Raw genomic sequence first — 22030 nt, 5'->3', positions numbered from 1 at the left:
TATTCAGCCATTTGTAATAAGTTTTTTAACTGATGTTTTATTTTGTATTTATATGTATATTTTTATTTGGCTGTGAACCGCCCTGAGTCCCTAGGGAGATAGGGCGGTATAAAAATACGAAAAATAAATAAATAAATAATAAATAGTCCAACACAGCTGGGTAGTGCCAGGTTAACGAAGATTATTCATCAAGCTCTTCTGGAAAGATGATAAAAAGTTGCCTCCCAAAAGGGTGCAGAGAAGATCAACAGGACTGAATAGGGAACTGCAAGCTAAAACATACGAAAAATGGTTGCAGGAATTGGGTATGTCTAGTTTAACTAGGACTAGGGGTGACATGATAAAGCAGTGTTCCAATAACTAAGGGGCTGCCACTAAGAAGAAGGGGTCAACCTATTTTCCAAAGCATCTGAAGACAGGACAAGAAGCAATGGGTGGAAACTAATCAAAGAGAGACCTGAGCTAGAACTAAGGAGAATTTTCCTAACAGTTAGAACAATTAATCAGTGGAACAACTTGCCTCCAGAAGTTGTGGGTGCTCCAACACTGGAGGTTTTTAAGAAGTCAAATGGACAACAATTTTTCTGAAATGATATAGGCTTTCCTTCTTGAGCAGGGAGTTGGACTAGAAGACCTCCAAAGTCCCTTCCAACTCTTTTATTCTGTTATTCTTGGAAAATCAGCAACAGTAGACAAGCAGAACAGGTGGTAGCTACCCACCCCAACCCCTCAACACATGTAGAAGAGTAAAGGACTTTATGACAGTGTCATAAAGATCCTGATTTTCTAGGTTTTTTTTAAAAAAATAATACTTATTGAATTTCCAAAAGTTAAAATACACAATACAAAAAAAAAGAGCACAATACACAAAAACAAAAAAAAATATAAAACACACAAAGACAAATGCATGAAAATTATATTACTCGTAACAGCTTTTCCTACATTGGTATCTCTTATTTCTAGGATTTTGATGCACACAAAAAAGCCCTACAGATTGCAGATTCTCTAGTATACTGGGTTGACCTTTACACTCAGAGTAACAAAGGGAAGAGGTCGTGGTTAGTGTGCTTCTCTTAGCTCCCCCTTAACACAGAGAAACTTTTTCCTAGTGTGGTGAACATTGAAGGGGATATGAAGCAGAATTTAAATCAGTTTGAGTGGGAACAGTTTTGTAGTCAAGAAGAATATAGACTGTAAATCACCCATTGTGATGGACAGATGTTCTCCAAATTATCAGTTAAATATACTCATCTGATTCAGAACCATGTCAGGAGAAAGATTTAGCATCATTTACAACTGATTCAAATTTAATATACTATTTTGCCTTCATTTAATTTCCCCTATGGCAAAACCAAATTATCAGTTATAAATCCTACTCAATTTAAGTTCGTAGAGATTGTGTGAGCCTTCTCCATCCTGTTGACTTGTAGGTGTACTGAGATTACTACTAGGAAATTTGTAGCTTGGGATACTGGAGGTGATTTCAGACATTACAATCGCAGCACAACAGCTTAATAAAGCCTCTTGTAAAATTTACTTAGATTCTTTATTTCAGTTCTTTTTTTAGCAGTTTTGATAGGATATGAGGTTTTATGTTTAACTGGTTCTGTTGTTTTGGTGATTGTAATGCTGTTATCCTTTCGTAATTGTACAGAGCAATGATTTCTATTTACTGGTAGCTGTTGATATTCTCATGTTTTAATTGTCTTTGAATTGGCTTGCTATTATGTACCTTGTTGAAAAGTGCACTGCTACAAATAAATATTATGGCTACTATTAAAACTACTGAAGTGCAATGTTCATTGTTATCAATGAAACCCTCTCCCTCAAGGGATAAATGCCAGCAGCAGGTGAGCAGTATTTGTAATGAACATATTGTTCTGTTTGAGTGTATGTGTCTGTCTGTCTGTCCAGTTAATACTTCTCCTTGCTTGTCCTTAGCTAATTGAAAACTCAATCTCTGTGTTTATATATACTGTAAAGTAACTCTATTCCTGCCTTAGAGAGAGGTGCCGTTGGTTTGGGACATGTTGATGTTGGGGGGAGGATGAATAGAAAATCAAGATAAAGGAAAAAAGATTGAGACCCAAACAGGAGCATGCTAAACAGTAACTTTTGTACACCCTACGAATAGCTATACAAACATTAAACACAACTTCCCAAGTGGTGTTTTAGCATTTGGGCTTACTTTTTCACGATTTAATATAAACAGTTTCTGTATAATTCTTCTGTATTGATTTTTTTCCCACATAGTTACTGTTTTTTTAAAATTAATTTTAAGTTATTATTATATTGTGTTGATACCAACGCTACATTTTCAGCAGCAGTTAGTGAGCATCAATCTCTTCAGGGAATAAGCAATTGTCACATTTCTAAGATTCTCTCTGCTTAGATGTTTTAGGTTATTAGGGGTGGGAGGAAGCTTCAATCAGATTCATACTTCAGAATTACGTCAAAATTCAAAACAAGGGGCTACTTTGGCAGTTTGGGAAAGAACACTGAATTCCTGAGACGTGTGGAAAACAGTTTTTCTTACAAGGAATACATGTAGAAATCCTATGTAAAGGGAGCACCTCCTTATGAGACAATCCACCATTCAAGAGCAGTATTAATCTATGCTGTGGCTCAGCAGTACAACTGCTTTTAATCCAAAAGCCAGCTCTGCAACATTTGAAAAAGCAATAAAGCACATCTTTACATTTAAGTGATCGCGGGGAGCCTAACTGTGATTAGGGAAAAGAACAAACGATGTTACTTCCTGACATAATTAAGCCACAAAATTTCCCATTTCAAAAATTAACTGTGGCCCAAAATATTTCCCACAGCATCAGCAGCAGCAGCCTGGCCCACCCAAGTGATAGTTTGTGTTGGTTCAGCCGAATCCCCTTCCTGGTGCATAAATAGGAAAGCAATGTCTATTCCTTCTATGGATTAGGATTTGTAGACTTGGTGGTCATTGGATTCAAATTATGACCTTCCTTCCAAGGTGCTGAATGATAGGTAATGAATCCTATCATTTCAATGTTTCTGCTGGCCACTGGGTGGACCAGCTGAGACAGAATTGCTTGGAGCCACAGACTCCATCTCTGAGTAGGACAGAAGCCAGAATGATTGCCATCCCCTGGCTAAATCCTATTAGGAGCCAAGAAAACCAACACCTAAAGTAGTTGAATTTCTCATAGTTCTTGGCTTTTGAAATAATAATGATGTAAATTACCCACCCATAATAGATAAATACCCTTATTTTTGGGGAGGTTGAGGTGTTACCACCACCACCACCACCCTGTCTTCAGTCCAAGGATCTCTTACCTCTTTGCTGTCTGGCTGGGTCTGAACTTGCTGACCTGACATCCTCTGTCTCTCCTTCTTTTATAATAACCCCCTCTGGAGGAGGGGGTGGGAAAAGGGGGCCCTATGGGGCCAAACAGGGGATAAAATTACCTCTTGTGACGCAATTGTAAACATCTCTGAACTATTTTTAGAAAACGAGACTTCTAAAAATAGCATCCTTTCCCCTCAACACACACATATACAGCGTGCCTGTAATCTGATAGGGGAAGCAATAAAGAAAAGGCCTGGCTGCTTAAAAGGGGCTTGTTATCTCAGCAGGGAATTGGGGTTATGGGGTGGCTTGGGAGCTGCTGCTTGTGGAAGAGAATTATCGTCACTTTTGGCTCTCTAATCCCAGTGATGTGGCTGGTGATGTTGACCTGATGGCACTGAGGCCCTAGAGGAGGTGGCTCTGAAAGGCATTCTCTCAGGCAGAGAACTGAAGGATGCATGAAATCATATACTTAGCAGCTGAGTTGAGCTTTTTGGACTGTTAGGAAAACTTTTAACGGGTGCCGTTTCTGTAATGCTTACTACAGTCCTGTAAAGTAGGAAAATACTATTATCAGGTAGGGCCTACCATGCAGCTGAGTGAGAAGGCTGTATCAGGCAATAGAAGCTGTGAGGGAAATGAGATAAATATTAGAGGCAGAGTGATAAAATGGAAGATTCATATAATTTCCCTGCATCCCTTAAAATGGCTTGCTTTCTGCAAGTGTGGTGCTAGAAGCTCTCCCATTGTGTACATTGAAACATGGCTGAATTGCTCTGGGTCAGCTTCTGTATAAAGACAGGAAAGAGTGCTGTTTTGTCCATTTCCTCAGGAATCAAAATGATTAGGCCAATTGTAAGGAATTGAGAACTGTAGACAAGTCAACGTGTCATTGTTGTTTTTCAATTCCATTCCCCCTCACAAAGTCCAGGAGGGTTAAAAGAGAATAACAGCCATCTTAAATAAACAACCAGACATGTTAAAAAAGTCACTAAGGTAATTGAGAATGATCAGCTGGAGACAATGTATAGTGTCATGAATATGATATTCTTTTCCATCTGAATCAGGAACATGTGCCCAATAGTTGCCTGGAGGTGGTACCAGATGAAAACAACCTTAAGCTTAACTTATGGGAGGACTATGGATACATGTTTTTCAGAATTAGATATTCAGGAAGTGTCCTGTATTTTATTAAGGAACATGCCCTCCCAATTAAGGAGGTTTGGGACTGCTACTACTGTACTTTATTGTGATGGTTCCCCAGATAGGAATCGAGTCTTATAAATATAATGCCTCCAATTCTCAGTCCATGAAGATCTGCCTTCAATATCTTGTGATCAATAATATCAAAGGCTGTTCAGAGATCCAGAAAAACTTTCACGGCACCACTCTTCGTATCTCTGTCCCAGCAAAAAGAGAGCTATATTCAGGGAAAAGACAGGGTGAAAATATTCTAGCTAATTGACTTTTTTTAAGCATGCTTGCAGCTAAATGGTCAGTACTGTTTACTTTAAAGCATCTTGCCTATGAAATGAAGATTTGCAACTGAGTAATAATTATCCAAAGCTCCAGAGTTCAAGGACAGAGTCTGCCACCTTCAAGCTGGTAGTCTATCTCTCTCACTGAAAAACGCAATGACTACTTCCTGGACCCATCCAGTTAGACCCTATTAGATTTTAACTAGTCCCCTCTTGTCTACTTCCTGTGGTTTTAGCAATCGCCTCTGATCTTATAAACTCTGATTGGTGGTGCCCCCATAAATTGGACAGGATGTGAAAGGAATGTAGTGTGTCATTCTGATCAGATGTGAGTGACTCAAAATGAATTGCAAACAATGGTCACTGAATGGTTAGCTCAATCTGCATCAGGACTACCTGTCAGCAGCTCACCTGCCATTGAAAAAGCCCTTACTTGGTGTTCATAGTGAGTCCACTTCATTTTTTTTTCTTCCAGCCTGAGTTACAGGCCCAAAATTTCTGACCAATGGACCTGAAGATAACAGAAACATGACTAATTCATTTATTTATATTTATACTCTATACCAGGAGTAGTCAACCTTTTTATACCTACCGCCAGGGGTGAAATCCAAATTTTTTCCCTACCGGTTCTGTGGGTGTGGCTTGGTGGGTGTGCCAGAGGAAGGATATTACAAAATCTCCATTCCCATCCCACTCCAGTGGAAGGATACTGCAAAATCTCCATTCCCTCCCCTCCTGGGGGAAGGATATTGCAAATTCTCCATTCCCACCCCACTCTGGGGCCAGCCAGAGGTGGTATTTTTCGGTTCTCCGAACCACTCAAAATTTTTGCTACCGGTTCTCCAGAACCTGTTAGAACCTGCTGGATTTCAACCCTGCCTACCGCCCACTTTTGTATCTCTGTTAGTAGTAAAATTTTCTAACCGCTCACCGGTTCCACAGTAATGCGCCATGTATTGTTGTCTGTGCATGCCTCTCGCGCATCGTGGATTGGGTTTGGGGGGGGCACCGGCTACCAGCTCTGCTTGTCTGTTACAGCTGGGTGGTGTGGGGGGAGATGCGCGATTCTGGGATGAGGCTCTTTTGTTTGCGGTCACAGTATAGCGCCATTTAGTTTCACTTAGGTAACGTGAAGGAAGTTAAAGTCAAACCCTACAACACCCCAAATAGCAGAGGCTGAACACAAGATTTCTCCTCACCAATCATCACCACCTGAAATTGGCCTGAAAAAAGGAAGCAAATCCACTCAAATCCTAACTGAAAGGAATCCCGATAATTTGCTTCAGCCAAGACCCTCTGAAGCTACTGTGCAGTAATCTTCTCAAACATCTTTCCCCAAAAGGGGAGATTAGATACTTGGCAAAATTTGTCCAGTATAGTGGGATCTAGCAATGGCTTCTTAAAGAGGAAGCAAGCCACAAGAAGTGAAGGAACAATCCCATCACTCAATGAAACATTATCCATTGTAAGCCACTCACATAACACACACTCTATGCCACCTTCACCAGACAGGAGGGGGCATGGATCTAAAGACCAGGTGCCTAAGGACCCTGACCACTTTCTCTGATCCCAGAGGTTCAAACCATTCCTAGATAACAGGGCTAGAGTCTTCCCTAGGCATCTTTACCACACCTGCAACAAACCCAGCATCAAACTGAGAACAAATGTGATTTTATTTGATAGATGCTGGGAAAATTCCTCCACACAGCCATGCAAAAGGTTCTCCAAGCCATCCTTACCCAGGGAGGTTCCTGTCATCCAAACATGGCCACTGAACAGCTATTTATGATAAGAGCGGAGGAGTAATGATGCTTCGTTCCCCACATTGCCACCAGATAGGCTTTAATAGCAGCTTTAATTCACATTCTGTCAAATTCGGCGGGATATAAATGTAAATTAAAAAAAAATAAAATTCATCACTCATCAAGTGCCAGTGACATTCTAGATGTTTCCGATCTCATTTCTCTCAGCTCTTCTCTCCCTTGGCTCTTCCTTAAACCACAAACAGCGCAGGGTTCTCTGAAATCCAAAGACTCAGTTTATTCCAAGTTGCCACCAAGACTTTGGATGACCATACAGAACAGTAGGAACAACCTCAGATCCTTCTGGAACCCATCCAAATCCTTTGGTCCCAAGGGAGGACAATCTAATGCAGGGGTATCAAACTCCCGGCCCATGGGCCAGATGTGTCACACGCTGGCCATACCCATGCCCGGTTTAGCAAAGGGGAAAAAAGTCCCGATACATCATGTGACGCTGCCATGATGATGTGAGTTTGACACCCCTGATCTAACGGGTCTAGTCTTTCTGCAGTGGATCGTAGCACTAGAGATTTATGCTAAATCTAGAATGTTTATAACAAATAAAAGTTTTGAATTTGCTGCTTTACTCTTTAGCTTAGAGTCTCTTGGATACTATTCAATACTGCTTCATTCAAAAGGTGGCTTTGGAATTGATGAAGCCCTGTAACCAACAGCACATGCCCATTCATTTCCATATTCAGACAGTGGTTCACAATGATCATAACAAAAAGTTAATATCTTTGAGGAAAAGTGCACAAACTGACAGTGTGCAATTTCCTTTATCATTTGTGATAAGCCTGTGTCATCTGTTGGACATAGTATTAACAACCTGATTATCTGATTATATAGCAGAATAACATCCAACTTCTTACAGTGACACTTGGGTACAGTATTAAAGTTTAGGTGCCAGTAAATTCTGTAGACTAAGTGTCACCTTGCTTTGCTTTTGATCCCACACATGATTTTGATACCCAACAACTTTCAAATGCACATACATGCAAACATACTTTAGGATCATGTATTAACAATATTCTGTTCAATGAAATGTCAAATTCCATATAAAAAAGTCTCATATCTGTAAATTATTCAGCTGACTTTTTCTACTGTTTGTTACTGATATTTTGTGTCCTGAATCTTGAGCTTTGAATTTAGGTTCAATACAGAATATATAAATTTATTTATAGGCTGAGGCATGTTTTTTTTTAGCTGCTCCTAACATACATTCAACCAAAGTTTCTTCTGCAGCTGAGACAATAGGAAAGGATAAGAGAACAATAGATAGTTGATTCATTGACTCAATAAAAATGAGAATCCGATAAGGGAAGTTTAAAATTTATTTCCTCCTGTTGAGATCTTGCCTTCTGACAGCCAACGAAAAGCAGTCATCACAGAAGAGCCAAATAGGTCCACTGCAGAGACTGAGTTCACCCATCATATTATTTTGTAATGTGGCTTGTATGTTTTATGTTAGGATTTGCAAATCTAACTATCATCATTATCCAAATCTGGCATAATATTCTATATAAATCAGGCATAAAATGCAAATCCAATTAAACTTGGGATTTAAAAAATATTGCAACTATTGAAAACCAAGTTCAGTGATCTAGGTTAAGATTAGTATACAGGCAATTTTTTTACAAAGTAAAGCTCCATCCAGATAACAATATATACGCAAGAAGACAACCTTATTGATTGGTTCTGTGTTATTTCCTAGTGCTTATGTCAGAATCTACATTTCCTTTTTTATTTAGATAGCAGTATTGCTGAAGTTAAATTTCATCATATATGGCAGTCATTATCAGTGGTACCTTATCTATAAAGTTTGCACCTCTCATCTCCCAATTCCCCTGCTCTGCTGACAAATTCTCTTTAGATTATCAGGGAAGTTTACTCTTTGTACCCAGGGAAGAGTACAAAGTAGTACCCTTACTACTTTGAGGTCTCTTGAATAAAAGTGCAACGTTTGAACTTGTATTATTCAACTCCTCTCAGGAAAGTATCTGGCACTTTGATGATATAAGACAGAAATGAGTAACCTGCAGCCCAGGCGCTTAGATGATTTCAAAAGTTCACACCTCTGATAAGTGCTATCTTTACCTTTCAGATAGCTTGCTTCTTGAAAGAGAAAAATCAGGAAAAATATCTGATCTCTACATATTTTATGCTTTATTATTTCTAGTTTTGGAATATATTTCCACCACTTTATCTCCATATGAATTCAACTTCCAGATTTAAAAAAAAAATAGTCCCATTTTTAAGGGATACTTGTACAAGAGAAACAGCATTAACCTGATTTCATCATAAAATATCATTTTCAAGGCATATCTGGGAAATGCAGTTCTATAAGAGAGTATACAGCATCTTAAACTGGCAAAGGTATAATTCCCTAAGGTTCTTTGTTTTCTTTTTATACAAAATAGTAAAACCTTTGCCTCTTACTCATCTAAAACTGAGATATGAATTCCTGATATATTTTGAATATTGTGCCTCGTTAACCCTCCCTTCGGCTTTCTGGAAACCTTTTGTGACTCTGAATTTTTAAAAAAACCACACACAGCAGCCTGGGATTCCATTGTTGTTTGGAGTCAGACTAAACATGAGTGAATTTCTCAGAAGACCCTTGTGAGGCACTCCATGGGGAGTGCCACTGAAGACTGTTTGAAAGTGTAGTAGGTACAAAAGCTGCTGCTTGCATTAGTTGGTGGAGATTCTGTCAACAATTTTACTGGATATCTGTATGTTTTTATGTACAGTGTAAGACCTCACTTTAAATGGAAAAGGCCTAAATTTTCAAATATTTTTGGGAGTACAGTCCCTCAAAGGACTAGTGTGTTTTATGCTCAGATATTGGCACATTTTTATCAAGAATTTCTCTTTTGGTGGATATGTGATTAATTTCTGAAGAGTCACCCCAATATTTTGGAAGGCGATTCCTCCTCACATCTTGTTGCACCCAACATTTGCCTCTTTCTACAGACCAAGGAGGTAACAGATAAAATTATTTTTACCTTGCTCATATCAGGCCTGATACTTAGATGGGAGACTTCCAAAGCTGAAAAGCATTCTGGAAAACAGCACCGGAGAACCATTTCTGTATGTGTCATAGAAAATAGCAAGGACATTTTCCTAAAGTTACTAGGAACTGAGCTTGATTCAGTGGAAATTCTTCCCCCTGCTGTTGATCTATGTTTGAATCCATTAAGTTTATGGGTTTTAATGAACCATGCTGTTTTTAATGTAGTGAATGGCTTTGCAAACTAGATAATAGTAAATTAAACACCCTAGGGTAGGGACTTCTTCAAAAACAACATAAAACTTCAGCAAATACATCTCAGAATCAAGGCCTTTATCTGCAGCGCTAGTAGCATAGATAAAGATGTACTTCTTCAAAAGGTGCAGACTCAAGCAATTTAAGTGCAGACAAGATGAACAGTAGGAAATAAATAGTGACCAACCTCTTTCTGTACACATTTGTTTTTCGTTTGGTGAAGGCAGCCTGCCCAGTCTAGGTACTTTTCAGATACATTGGGTCTGAATTTTCTAGAATTTCCAATTTGTTGTGTTCAGCCTGGACATTGTGCTAGAGAATCATATATATGATAACCCGTTAATTCATTTAGAAGGCACCTGAGTAGAGAATGGTAGGATGATGCCTGTCAGTATGTGTATATGGGTATTACATAATTTGCAGCTTAATAATTTTCCCTATGAACAAGTGACATTGTAGAAAAAAATTAAAAAATTAAAAGACAATGCATCAACAAAATGGTAACATAATTGCTCTTGTGATGGTGGTTAGCTCAACTGGAAGATATGAGAGAGAAAATATTATTTGAAAACAGGTTGCCTGCTTGGTGATGCTGTTTAGGAAAAAGGAGCAATATCAAATAGCATGACTGATAACACAGCTGCCAAGGAAGAAACTCAAATAGCAGTTGCCCAAAACAGTAATGTTGTACTGAATTGCAGCATAGTCTTAACAGGTCTCAGACGTTTGCTGCATTTGTCATGTTTTCTTCTGGAGCTGTTAGCAACCAGACTTTATTTCACATTATTTTAAAAAAATCAACACTGTATGATCACATAAAATGGTTATGTTGATCTGAAAGATGTTTCTTAGACTCCATTATGAAAAATCAGCATAGAAAAAGCTTCACCAGCTGCTTATCCTCCAAATTTGCAGATAGGAATAAAGACAGGATAATTACCTGAGCTTCTCTGCTATTTATGCACTGCTGGAGCTATCCTGGGCCTGCTATATTCATTTAATCTACAAAAGCCTCCCCTTCTCTTTTAAATCCCAAGCAAGTGTTTGTCATTTGTTAAGTATGTAATACCCACAATAATGATTTTCAGGTTTCCTTCATCAGTTGTAATTACCTAAATACTGCATGGTGCTTTAATATTTATATATATGTTTTGTAGGCATATATATTGTACATATGAAGATACATAACAGTTGGGCATTTCACCTTCACACAAAACGTCACTGAGAATTGTGAGATTATGGCAGGATATAAATGTAATAAATAACTATAACACGGTATCTCCAAAAGAGAAGCAACATATGGGCAACAGTTTAGCATGAAAAGTGCCATATTCTATCTATATATTATACAATAAATGCTCTTAATAAACTCTGAATCTTATCTTGAATGAGTAGAAAAATACTGCTGGAGCAAAATTTAATCAAATCTGATTAACAGAATGAAAGTTTCCAAATCCTGCAATGTCAGCATGGCACTTTGTTCTTCATTCAGAAAGCTGCATCTAGTTACCTGTATAATTTTGAACTATAGAGTTTATAAAGAAGGGTGGGTAGAAGATGGACTTATTGTAGGTTTTTGGGTGATTTGAAGTAGACAGGTCAGAATTTATGACTCCGTTGTTTGCAATGGCAATAGTCACTTTTTCTTGTCTTACTACTGCTAATAATCAGGTTGTGAGAACATGTATGCGTGAAAGAACCAATAGGCAATTAGGTTCTGGTGCTTAAAGTAACTGGGTTTAGCATTCATAGGATACATCTCCATCTGATAATCTTTTGAGATTTCTTTTTAATCCCAACTTCATTTTATAAATAACTCAAGGTAGTGAACATATCTAATATCCCTCCTTTTCGCATTTTCCCCACAGCAACTTTGTTTTTTAGGCATGGCTTTTTATGCCTACAGCAGGACTAATATTCATAATCTTATAGTTTCTAGCCTGATGCTTTACCTACTAGAACAAATTGGTTTTAGGACTCTAGTAACAGTGAACACCAACAGTGAAATCTGACCATCCTTAATAGAGAGAGAATTTGAAATTAATTCAGAGATGAGCATAGAATATTGAAAACAAGTATTTTGAGGAGATTTTGAGCAGTAACCTAGACTCAGCTACCTCAGAGGGCAAGCCAAAATCTAGTGGGCTTAATTGATAACTTTTGAGCGAACATTTAGGTGGATTCTTCACAGCGAGAGAAATTGACAAAGTGTTCCAGAGGTTGAGGAGGGAGAAAGTCTACCCTATTTTCTGAAGGCAGAAAATTATCTATTGTTCAGGATTTCCTTCATAAAATGTGGCCCCAGGTTTAATTTTCACCCTACGGGTTATAAAAATTTTCTTAGTAGAATGCCACTTAAAAAAAGAATTACTACTGTAGATACAGATATGGCTAATATTCATACTCTCCAATAGGCTTTTCCCTAATGTTCTACTTTTCAAAAACTCAGTGATGCTTTGCTTAGTTAGAATGTGATCTAAGGGGAAAAGAAAGTAATGGAGGTGTAAGAAATTAAGAATGAGGCAGCAAAGTGAAATCTTTCCTCCCTTTTTTGTGCCAGAATTTTGGGTCACCCAAGTGGTACTTGCAGTAAGCTCAGACAAAACTATTTTTTTTAGAAGAATACATTGTTGTTGTTTTTTAATTCTGCAATGTGTTTAAAAATTCTCGTATTGTCTTTTTCCTTGATCCTCCCATTGCCTTCCTCTCACCCCTGGTCATTTGTTCTTCTCTCAACAAGTATCCGCCGCTGAATCTGTTTATTCCTCAAAGATTATGAGATTTCCTCTCCTTTTAGGCTTCCCTCTCTAAAGATGCCTATTACGACTTAAAACCTGACCTTCTGTAGGCACCCTCCGGCAGAACACGGAATATAAATCAAATGAACAACTCTGGGATTTCCTGTGCTTGTTTCTATCTCCTTATATATGAAGGTGTTTAGGCTCCCATGAGCTTCCATGCCTGGATAAATTTGCTATTTGTGTCAGAGCACTGGACTGGATGCCCTGATTAGAGCATTTCTTCATTCAATTGACTATTCTAAGTGGTGCTCCTATAGGAATAAAAGTTCAGGCCTTTCTCATAATCTTTCCATAAATTCTATACTCAAGCTCTGACACTGAAACATGGGTTGGGTGCCAGTTTTCACCAGCAATTGTAATTATTATTTAAAATTTTAAATAATATAAAGGCCTGAATCTCAATGCTATGGGTTCTGTATCTTGATCAGACAATATTCTAGTTAAGCCTCCTCCATTCTGATTCAATTATCCACCTAGAAGAAATGTGTTTCAGGTTGGGATGTTTTAATCAGAGAACTGTGAGGAGCATATATTGAAAACTTCAATTTTAGAAATTTGATCTTTAAAATTGCATGGATTGGAAGGACTGCTAATTAAAATGTGCACAAACCTTCCTGCTTATTAGGAGTACGTTGAGTAGCTTCCTCTTCTTAAACTTTCCCAAGAAGGATGCAGGGTTCAGACTTCTCCAGTATTTATCTATTTTAAAAAATGTTGTGTTTGTGTGTGTGTGTGAAAAAAAGGGAAGGAACAAAATGTCTGCCTACTTACAAAAGCAACTAAGTTGGCAAATGGATTTTGTTTAACTATTGATATATCAGTATTCTGTACTGCACAAAACTGAGGCAAGTTATGATGCATGCATCTTTCTGCAAGAATGTGCAGTGGGCCAGGACTTGGGGAAAATGTCCTCAACTTGAAGCATTAGTCTCATGGAAGAAGCATTCTGATGCTCATTCCACTTTCATCTTCGGCAAGCAAGTTTTGTAAGTTTTTATTCTTTTTCTTTTTTCAATAAATACCGGTATATGATACATTTGTTTTAGCAGAGCCACAAAAGCCCAAGCCATTTTCATAAGTCTTCAAAGTGGTTCTATTTTTAAAGTTGTGAAATCTTTATTCCAGAACACGTTATGCGTGTGTGCACAGTTTTCAAAACCCCACTGACAATTTTCCTTATGATTCTCTAACACTGACTTTCCCCACTTTTCAATAAACACTGGTTTTATTTTATTTTGCATTGCTTTTCAAATGAGTTTGGCTTTTTCTTTTTTTTTATTATAGGAATTTCATTTTCAACGTAAGTATTATGTGGACTGAAGTAGAAGTACATACTACACAGACCCCCTTCTTTTTGAAGCAAAAGTTGGAATTTGTAGTTTGATAATGCAACTAAAAATTCTAACCTTCTCTAATCTCATGCTTTCCAGATGTATTGATACTACAAGGATTCCCAGAAAACACGTTCAATTATGCTATTTTGGAATTTGGGGAGTTATAATCCCAAATACATCTCAAAGTACCAAGTGGAGTAAAAAATAAACAGGAACTTGTCTACTAACATAAATTCAGGTAATCAATATTAAATTCACCTGAAACTAATATTCCTTGTGTGTCGTGTTGCCTGAATTTGAGGCATAGTTACTTGAGGCACAGTTGTAGCTATGTTGGCACAGAGACAAATAATCTGTTTACTGAAGCTAGCCAGGATTTCGAAACAAGCATTTCACTCTGTTATATTCTAATTTCAATTCAGAATTGCTCTAATGAAAAGAATTTTTCTAAAAATTGACAACTGAAAGTAAAAACAAAATTGAACAATTGATGGCTGAGAAAAGCACAGTATGTGCATAACCGAAGATAAAAATACTGAAAATAAATAAAAGGCACCCAGTTTGTTTCCTATAATAAAAAAAATATTATTAACCTAACTCAACTGTCCACTGTTGGGCAAATACAGAAAAAAAAATCTTCTTGGTTCAGAAAAGACTATTAAGAGCATCTCCGTAGGTTGCCTTGCAGACCAGGTTTGTGATTCTCCATATACTAAGTCGTATTTTTTTCCTACTAGATAAATCTGAAAGGAATAATTGATAATACTTTTTAAGAATTGTGTGGGACAGCTAATGATTAATCGGGGTGGGGTGGGGGTGTCAGCCTACAAACATTCTACTTTCATTTAACCAAAGTCCATTAAAAAATCAAAGATATATAGTAAAAGAAATGAAAAAAATCAGATAGGGTTGAAATAATATAATATAACAACAGAGTTGGAAGGGACCTTGGAGGCCTTCTAGTCCAACCCCCTGCCCAGGCATGAAACCCTACACCATCTCAGTCAGATGGTTATTCAACATTTTCTTAAAAATTTCCAGTGTTGGAAAGGGTATCTGGATCAGTCCTTCTTTATTACGTTGTAATAAACATTGCCTAGTTCTGAAATAAATTCAGGGGTAGTTGGACAAATGAACTGCATTATGTTTTAAGATATAAACATTATCCTGAGGTGCCTAGCTCTATTCTTTTACCAAGTGATAAACTTGTACACTTTTTATAGAAGTAAAAACTGAGGAACAAGCTGCATGTGCACCAGAAAGCCTCTATTATATGGTTTTGTGTTGGCCTCATTCATATCCATGTTTAATGTAATATACATGCATTTGTAAGAAATCTAATCTATGCATACATGTATATAAGTTTACTATACTGCCTATATTAACTGTTATTCTTCTTATACTGCTATGTTTATAAGGCCACCTTTTTCATGCATCGCAACACACAATGTTAATTTGGGGACAGATGAAATTAACCTTGCAGTAAATAACTTCCCCCCAAAAGATTAACATCAAATGTGCTGTTTTGATACCAGGTTAAATAATCTCATGGAGCAATTAAAATAGGCAAATTTAAGGCACTTGGATTACCCTGACTAGTTAAAAACCTTGTTTAATAAGAGTAATGAAGAAACCCAATTTTAATAAATACGCAGCATTTATATAGCACTTTTGAATATTCAAAACATTTCACTTATTGTATATTGTAATTGTTACAATATTCCCATATGGCAAGAAAGTGTTACTCCTATATTTCTGATGTGAGGCTGAAACCAAGGGTGGCTTGCCCGGCAGTGTTTAGCAAGTCCATGGCCACACCAAGATTTGAACTGATAACACTCCAGCTCACCTCCTTTTAGCCACTAATTTATACAATTTTTTTCAATTAGAGTCTTACTTTGTGGGCTGCAGACCCTAAATCCTCATACCCTCTGCATCAGTCCATCACTTGTCCTCTAGCCATATAAAGTACTGACACAGTTTGTCTTCCCCCACCCTGGTATTTATAAATTCAGAGCTTTTGCTTATACATATTAAACTGGGTGATAGCATTTCAGATCTTGTGATGAATACTCCCATAACACGCAGAAAAAAATATGATTCAGTCTTACAGAATGTTGGATGCCACTCCTTGCTTGGCCAGATAGTCCTCATCCTACTTTCTTCCGCTGAAGACTCTGATCTCTACCACTGTAAAGGTGGCAAGTACTTAAGTATCATATGGAGATCGTCCAGGTGCTCATTGCAGAAAACAAGCTGGTCAACCCCCAAAATGTGTAAGACTAGGCAATTATTTTCTGTGCTCAGAGAAGCAAAGAAAACGGCTTAAGATAGGGCACCAGTTCAGTTCTTACATTAATACTGAGAGCTAGGCACTCAAAATTGCTGAGACATAGAGAAGCTGAATTCTGATGAGTCCTTGCTTTGTTCACCTTTGATTCTGTAGCGCATATGAAATATATGCTGGTCTTGTAACAGTCCTGAGATTTATATTTCTTTTGACTCTATTAAATGAAAAGATACTATACCAGTAGATGGCTGTCAGATGTAACCTTCAGCTATGAGAGCAAAAACACATCTGGCGTTCTTTTTTGTAGTATGCATTATCTGATTCTGCGTGCATGCTACCTTTAAATCAAGGTTTTGGCAAAGTTATAGCTGCAACTAGTGTGGCAGTGGGATAGGCAAAAAGAACCTTCCCAATATTGGTCAGTAAAGAGATCTTTGTGTTGAAGTAGTGCTCTTTTTTTTTTTTTTTTTTGAATAAGCTGAACTTTCATGCACAGGGAGGAAGACAGAAGGTGACATTTGCAAGGCAAGGAGTTGAAGGCAGCCAGGAGCATGACACCATATTATCCATGAGAAGAGAGAATTGGACGGCTGATGTTGCTATTAGTTGTCATTGCTGAAAGCTCCCATCTGAAAAGAAAAACAGATCAGATTTATTTTATTTCATTGATATAAGATTTATAGAGCCCTCCCCGCCCCATCTTCTGTAGCATGTCTCTGGGTGCTCATGTGCAATAGCAAAGCAATAAAAACCAAATAAAAAACTTACTCCTGATGCCTTCAAGCACAACACATTCTCATATACTGTATTCAGAAGGAAAAAAAGCTAGACACTTAGTGGGCTCCAATCTCATACTACCCAAAGGCTGGTGGGAAAAGCCAGAACTTGATGATTTTTTTGAAGATCAAAAAAGTAGAGGTCTGCCTGATTTCAGATGAAAGGGTATTCCAAAGGGCAGTGCCATTACTCAGCACACTACCTAGGTTCTACTAGATGGCAACATTTAAGGGAAGGGATCTGAGTGGGCCACTCTATCAAACCTAATGGAATGGGCAGATACCCTCAGGAAGAAACAGTCCCTCAATTAACCTGGTCCTATATCATTCAGAATTTTAAAGGTGATTAGACAACCTATGTCCAATTGGATTATCTTTTCAGAAATAATTCCTTACTCAGATTCTTCAATGTCTTCAACAATAACAGAAGATTCTAGAATACTGCCTTCACTGGAAAAACTGGGATTCATTCAGAGATGTATCTGCCTTGAAAATAGCTCATGCTGAACTGTATAGCAGTCAAACATTAGCATAGGAAATGTTTTATAACATTTTATGTTTATGTCATAAAATGTTTTATAAAATTTACCAAATTTCAATTTCCTAGGAGTTATAAGTCTTGGATTTTGCACATATTCTGTAAGCTAGCCCATGTGAGGTACCTTGGTTCAAAACATTTTACACTGTTTCATCCAGTTAAAGATTACAAGAATCAGATTTTTAGAAGCATATAGATCAGGGGTGTCAACTTGCAGCCCGTGGGCCGGATGCGTCACATGCAGACCACACCCACCCCGGCTCCACAAAGGAAAAACATGTCGCAATACATCACGATATGTCACGTGACACGATCGAGTTTATCACCTATGCTATAGACAATCAGTATCTTGAATTGTACCTGGGAAAAACTGGGATTCATTCAGAGATGTATCTGCCTTGAAAATAGCTCATGCTGAACTGTATAGCAGTCAAACATTAGCATAGGAAATGTTTTATAAAATTTACCAAATTTCAATTTCCTAGGAGTTATAAGTCTTGGATTTTGCACATATTCTGTAAGCTAGCCCATGTGAGGTACCTTGGTTCAAAACATTTTACACTGTTTCATCCAGTTAAAGATTACAAGAATCAGATTTTTAGAAGCATATAGATCAGGGGTGTCAACTTGCAGCCCGTGGGCCGGATGCGTCACATGCAGACCACACCCACCCCGGCTCCACAAAGGAAATACATGTCGCAATACATCACGATATGTCACGTGACGCGATCGAGTTTATCACCTATGCTATAGACAATCAGTATCTTGAATTGTACCTGGGAAAAAACTGGAAGCCAGCACAGCTCCTACAACACTGTTACATGGGCAAACCATGGAGTACTCAAAACTGGACCAGCTATAATTTCTCGATGGTCTTGTAGAGCATGTTGCAACTCATTAGCTAGAACTACAGGGTGAATGCCATGAGCAAGTTCTCCCAATCCAGGAATAAATGCAATTGGCTCACAGGCTGAATCTGTACAATGCTTCCCCTAGTCATGGCTACCGACAACGAACCATGACTGTCTTAGACACAAGCACAGTACAGTAGAGCAACAGGCAAGATTTTCCAATAATCTCTGAATAATGAAGAAATGATAACACTAAAAACATCCATCCTCACTGCATAAACCACGTTCTGCTATAAACCAACATCTGCTATAAACCAACATCTGCTATAAACCAACATCTGCTATAAACCACGATGGCAAAAAATGATGAGATGTATAAAGATGCAAATCATTCTTGGACGTAAGTGTATAAGCTATGGAATTTTTGTCATAAAGTCACAGTGAAAACCATTTGCTCCCCTCTTCCATAAATGTCTGCGGGCAGAGTGCATTAGTTGCAGAGTATGTGCCTTATATATGAAGGTGTTTAGGCTCCCATGAGCTTCCATGCCTGGATAAATTTGCTATTTGTGTCAGAGCACTGGACTGGATGCCCTGATAAGAGCATTTCTTCATTCAATTGACTATTCTAAGTGGTGCTCCTATAGGAATAAAAGTTCAGGCCTTTCTCATAATCTTTCCATAAATTCTATACTCAAGCTCTGACACTGAAACATGGGTTGGGTGCCAGTTTTCACCAGCAATTGTAATTATTATTTAAAATTTTAAATAATATAAAGGCCTGAATCTCAATGCTATGGGTTCTGTATCTTGATCAGACAATATTCTAGTTAAGCCTCCTCCATTCTGATTCAATTATCCACCTAGAAGAAATGTGTTTCAGGTTGGGATGTTTTAATCAGAGAACTGTGAGGAGCATATATTGAAAACTTCAATTTTAGAAATTTGATCTTTAAAATTGCATGGATTGGAAGGACTGCTAATTAAAATGTGCACAAACCTTCCTGCTTATTAGGAGTACGTTGAGTAGCTTCCTCTTCTTAAACTTTCCCAAGAAGGATGCAGGGTTCAGACTTCTCCAGTATTTATCTATTTTTAAAGTTGTGAAATCTTTATTCCAGAACACGTTATGCGTGTGTGCACAGTTTTCAAAACCCCACTGACAATTTTCCTTATGATTCTCTAACACTGACTTTCCCCACTTTTCAATAAACACTGGTTTTATTTTATTTTGCATTGCTTTTCAAATGAGTTTGGCTTTTTCTTTTTTTTTAATTATAGGAATTTCATTTTCAACGTAAGTATTATGTGGACTGAAGTAGAAGTACATACTACACAGACCCCCTTTTTTTTGAAGCAAAAGTTGGAATTTGTAGTTTGATAATGCAACTAAAAATTCTAACCTTCTCTAATCTCATGCTTTCCAGATGTATTGATACTACAAGGATTCCCAGAAAACACGCTCAATTATGCTATTTTGGAATTTGGGGAGTTATAATCCCAAATACATCTCAAAGTACCAAGTGGAGTAAAAAATAAACAGGAACTTGTCTACTAACATAAATTCAGGTAATCAATATTAAATTCACCTGAAACTAATATTCCTTGTGTGTCGTGTTGCCTGAATTTGAGGCATAGTTACTTGAGGCACAGTTGTAGCTATGTTGGCACAGAGACAAATAATCTGTTTACTGAAGCTAGCCAGGATTTCGAAACAAGCATTTCACTCTGTTATATTCTAATTTCAATTCAGAATTGCTCTAATGAAAGAATTTTCTAAAATTGACAACTGAAAGTAAAAACAAAATTGAACAATTGATAATACTTTTCATAAGTCTTCAAAGTGGTTCTATTTTTAAAGTTGTGAAATCTTTATTCCAGAACACGTTATGCGTGTGTGCACAGTTTTCAAAACCCCACTGACAATTTTCCTTATGATTCTCTAACACTGACTTTCCCCACTTTTCAATAAACACTGGTTTTATTTTATTTTGCATTGCTTTTCAAATGAGTTTGGCTTTTTCTTTTTCAATAAACACTGGTTTTATTTTATTTTGCATTGCTTTTCAAATGAGTTTGGCTTTTTCTTTTTCAATAAACACTGGTTTTATTTTATTTTGCATTGCTTTTCAAATGAGTTTGGCTTTTTCTTTTTTTTTAATTATAGGAATTTCATTTTCAACGTAAGTATTATGTGGACTGAAGTAGAAGTACATACTACACAGACCCCCTTTTTTTTGAAGCAAAAGTTGGAATTTGTAGTTTGATAATGCAACTAAAAATTCTAACCTTCTCTAATCTCATGCTTTCCAGATGTATTGATACTACAAGGATTCCCAGAAAACACGCTCAATTATGCTATTTTGGAATTTGGGGAGTTATAATCCCAAATACATCTCAAAGTACCAAGTGGAGTAAAAAATAAACAGGAACTTGTCTACTAACATAAATTCAGGTAATCAATATTAAATTCACCTGAAACTAATAGTCCTTGTGTGTCGTGTTGCCTGAATTTGAGGCATAGTTACTTGAGGCACAGTTGTAGCTATGTTGGCACAGAGACAAATAATCTGTTTACTGAAGCTAGCCAGGATTTCGAAACAAGCATTTCACTCTGTTATATTCTAATTTCAATTCAGAATTGCTCTAATGAAAGAATTTTCTAAAATTGACAACTGAAAGTAAAAACAAAATTGAACAATTGATAATACTTTTTAAGAATTGTGTGGGACAGCTAATGATTAATCGGGGTGGGGTGGGGGTGTCAGCCTACAAACATTCTACTTTCATTTAACCAAAGTCCATTAAAAAATCAAAGATATATAGTAAAAGAAATGAAAAAAATCAGATAGGGTTGAAATAATATAATATAACAACAGAGTTGGAAGGGACCTTGGAGGCCTTCTAGTCCAACCCCCTGCCCAGGCATGAAACCCTACACCATCTCAGTCAGATGGTTATTCAACATTTTCTTAAAAATTTCCAGTGTTGGAAAGGGTATCTGGATCAGTCCTTCTTTATTACGTTGTAATAAACATTGCCTAGTTCTGAAATAAATTCAGGGGTAGTTGGACAAATGAACCGCATTATGTTTTAAGATATAAACATTATCCTGAGGTGCCTAGCTCTATTCTTTTACCAAGTGATAAACTTGTACACTTTTTATAGAAGTAAAAACTGAGGAACAAGCTGCATGTGCACCAGAAAGCCTCTATTATATGGTTTTGTGTTGGCCTCATTCATATCCATGTTTAATGTAATATACATGCATTTGTAAGAAATCTAATCTATGCATACATGTATATAAGTTTACTATACTGCCTATATTAACTGTTATTCTTCTTATACTGCTATGTTTATAAGGCCACCTTTTTCATGCATCGCAACACACAATGTTAATTTGGGGACAGATGAAATTAACCTTGCAGTAAATAACTTCCCCCCAAAAGATTAACATCAAATGTTGTGCTGTTTTGATACCAGGTTAAATAATCTCATGGAGCAATTAAAATAGGCAAATTTAAGGCACTTGGATTACCCTGACTAGTTAAAAACCTTGTTTAATAAGAG

At 37.3% G+C, this 22030-nt stretch overlaps 1 protein-coding gene across 1 annotated transcript in view; it reads right to left on the bottom strand.

The window, feature by feature from the left end:
* Positions 1 to 5259, bottom strand: part of LOC131189182 (neuronal PAS domain-containing protein 4-like) — a 35895-nt gene extending 30636 nt beyond the window's left edge. Inside the window, exon 1 of the mRNA XM_058165124.1 lies at positions 5234 to 5259. Within this exon, the coding sequence (XP_058021107.1) occupies positions 5234 to 5244 (11 nt within the window). The 5' untranslated portion in view covers positions 5245 to 5259. The remainder of the gene's footprint in view (positions 1 to 5233) is intronic.
* Between the last annotated feature and the right edge of the window lie 16771 nt (positions 5260 to 22030).

This window comes from Ahaetulla prasina, chromosome 1 (assembly GCF_028640845.1).
Source record: "Ahaetulla prasina isolate Xishuangbanna chromosome 1, ASM2864084v1, whole genome shotgun sequence".
In the NCBI taxonomy this organism is placed as follows: Eukaryota; Metazoa; Chordata; class Lepidosauria; order Squamata; family Colubridae; genus Ahaetulla; species Ahaetulla prasina.
Note: the sequence above shows the minus strand (reverse complement) of the source record. Positions and strands in the feature narration are given on the sequence as shown.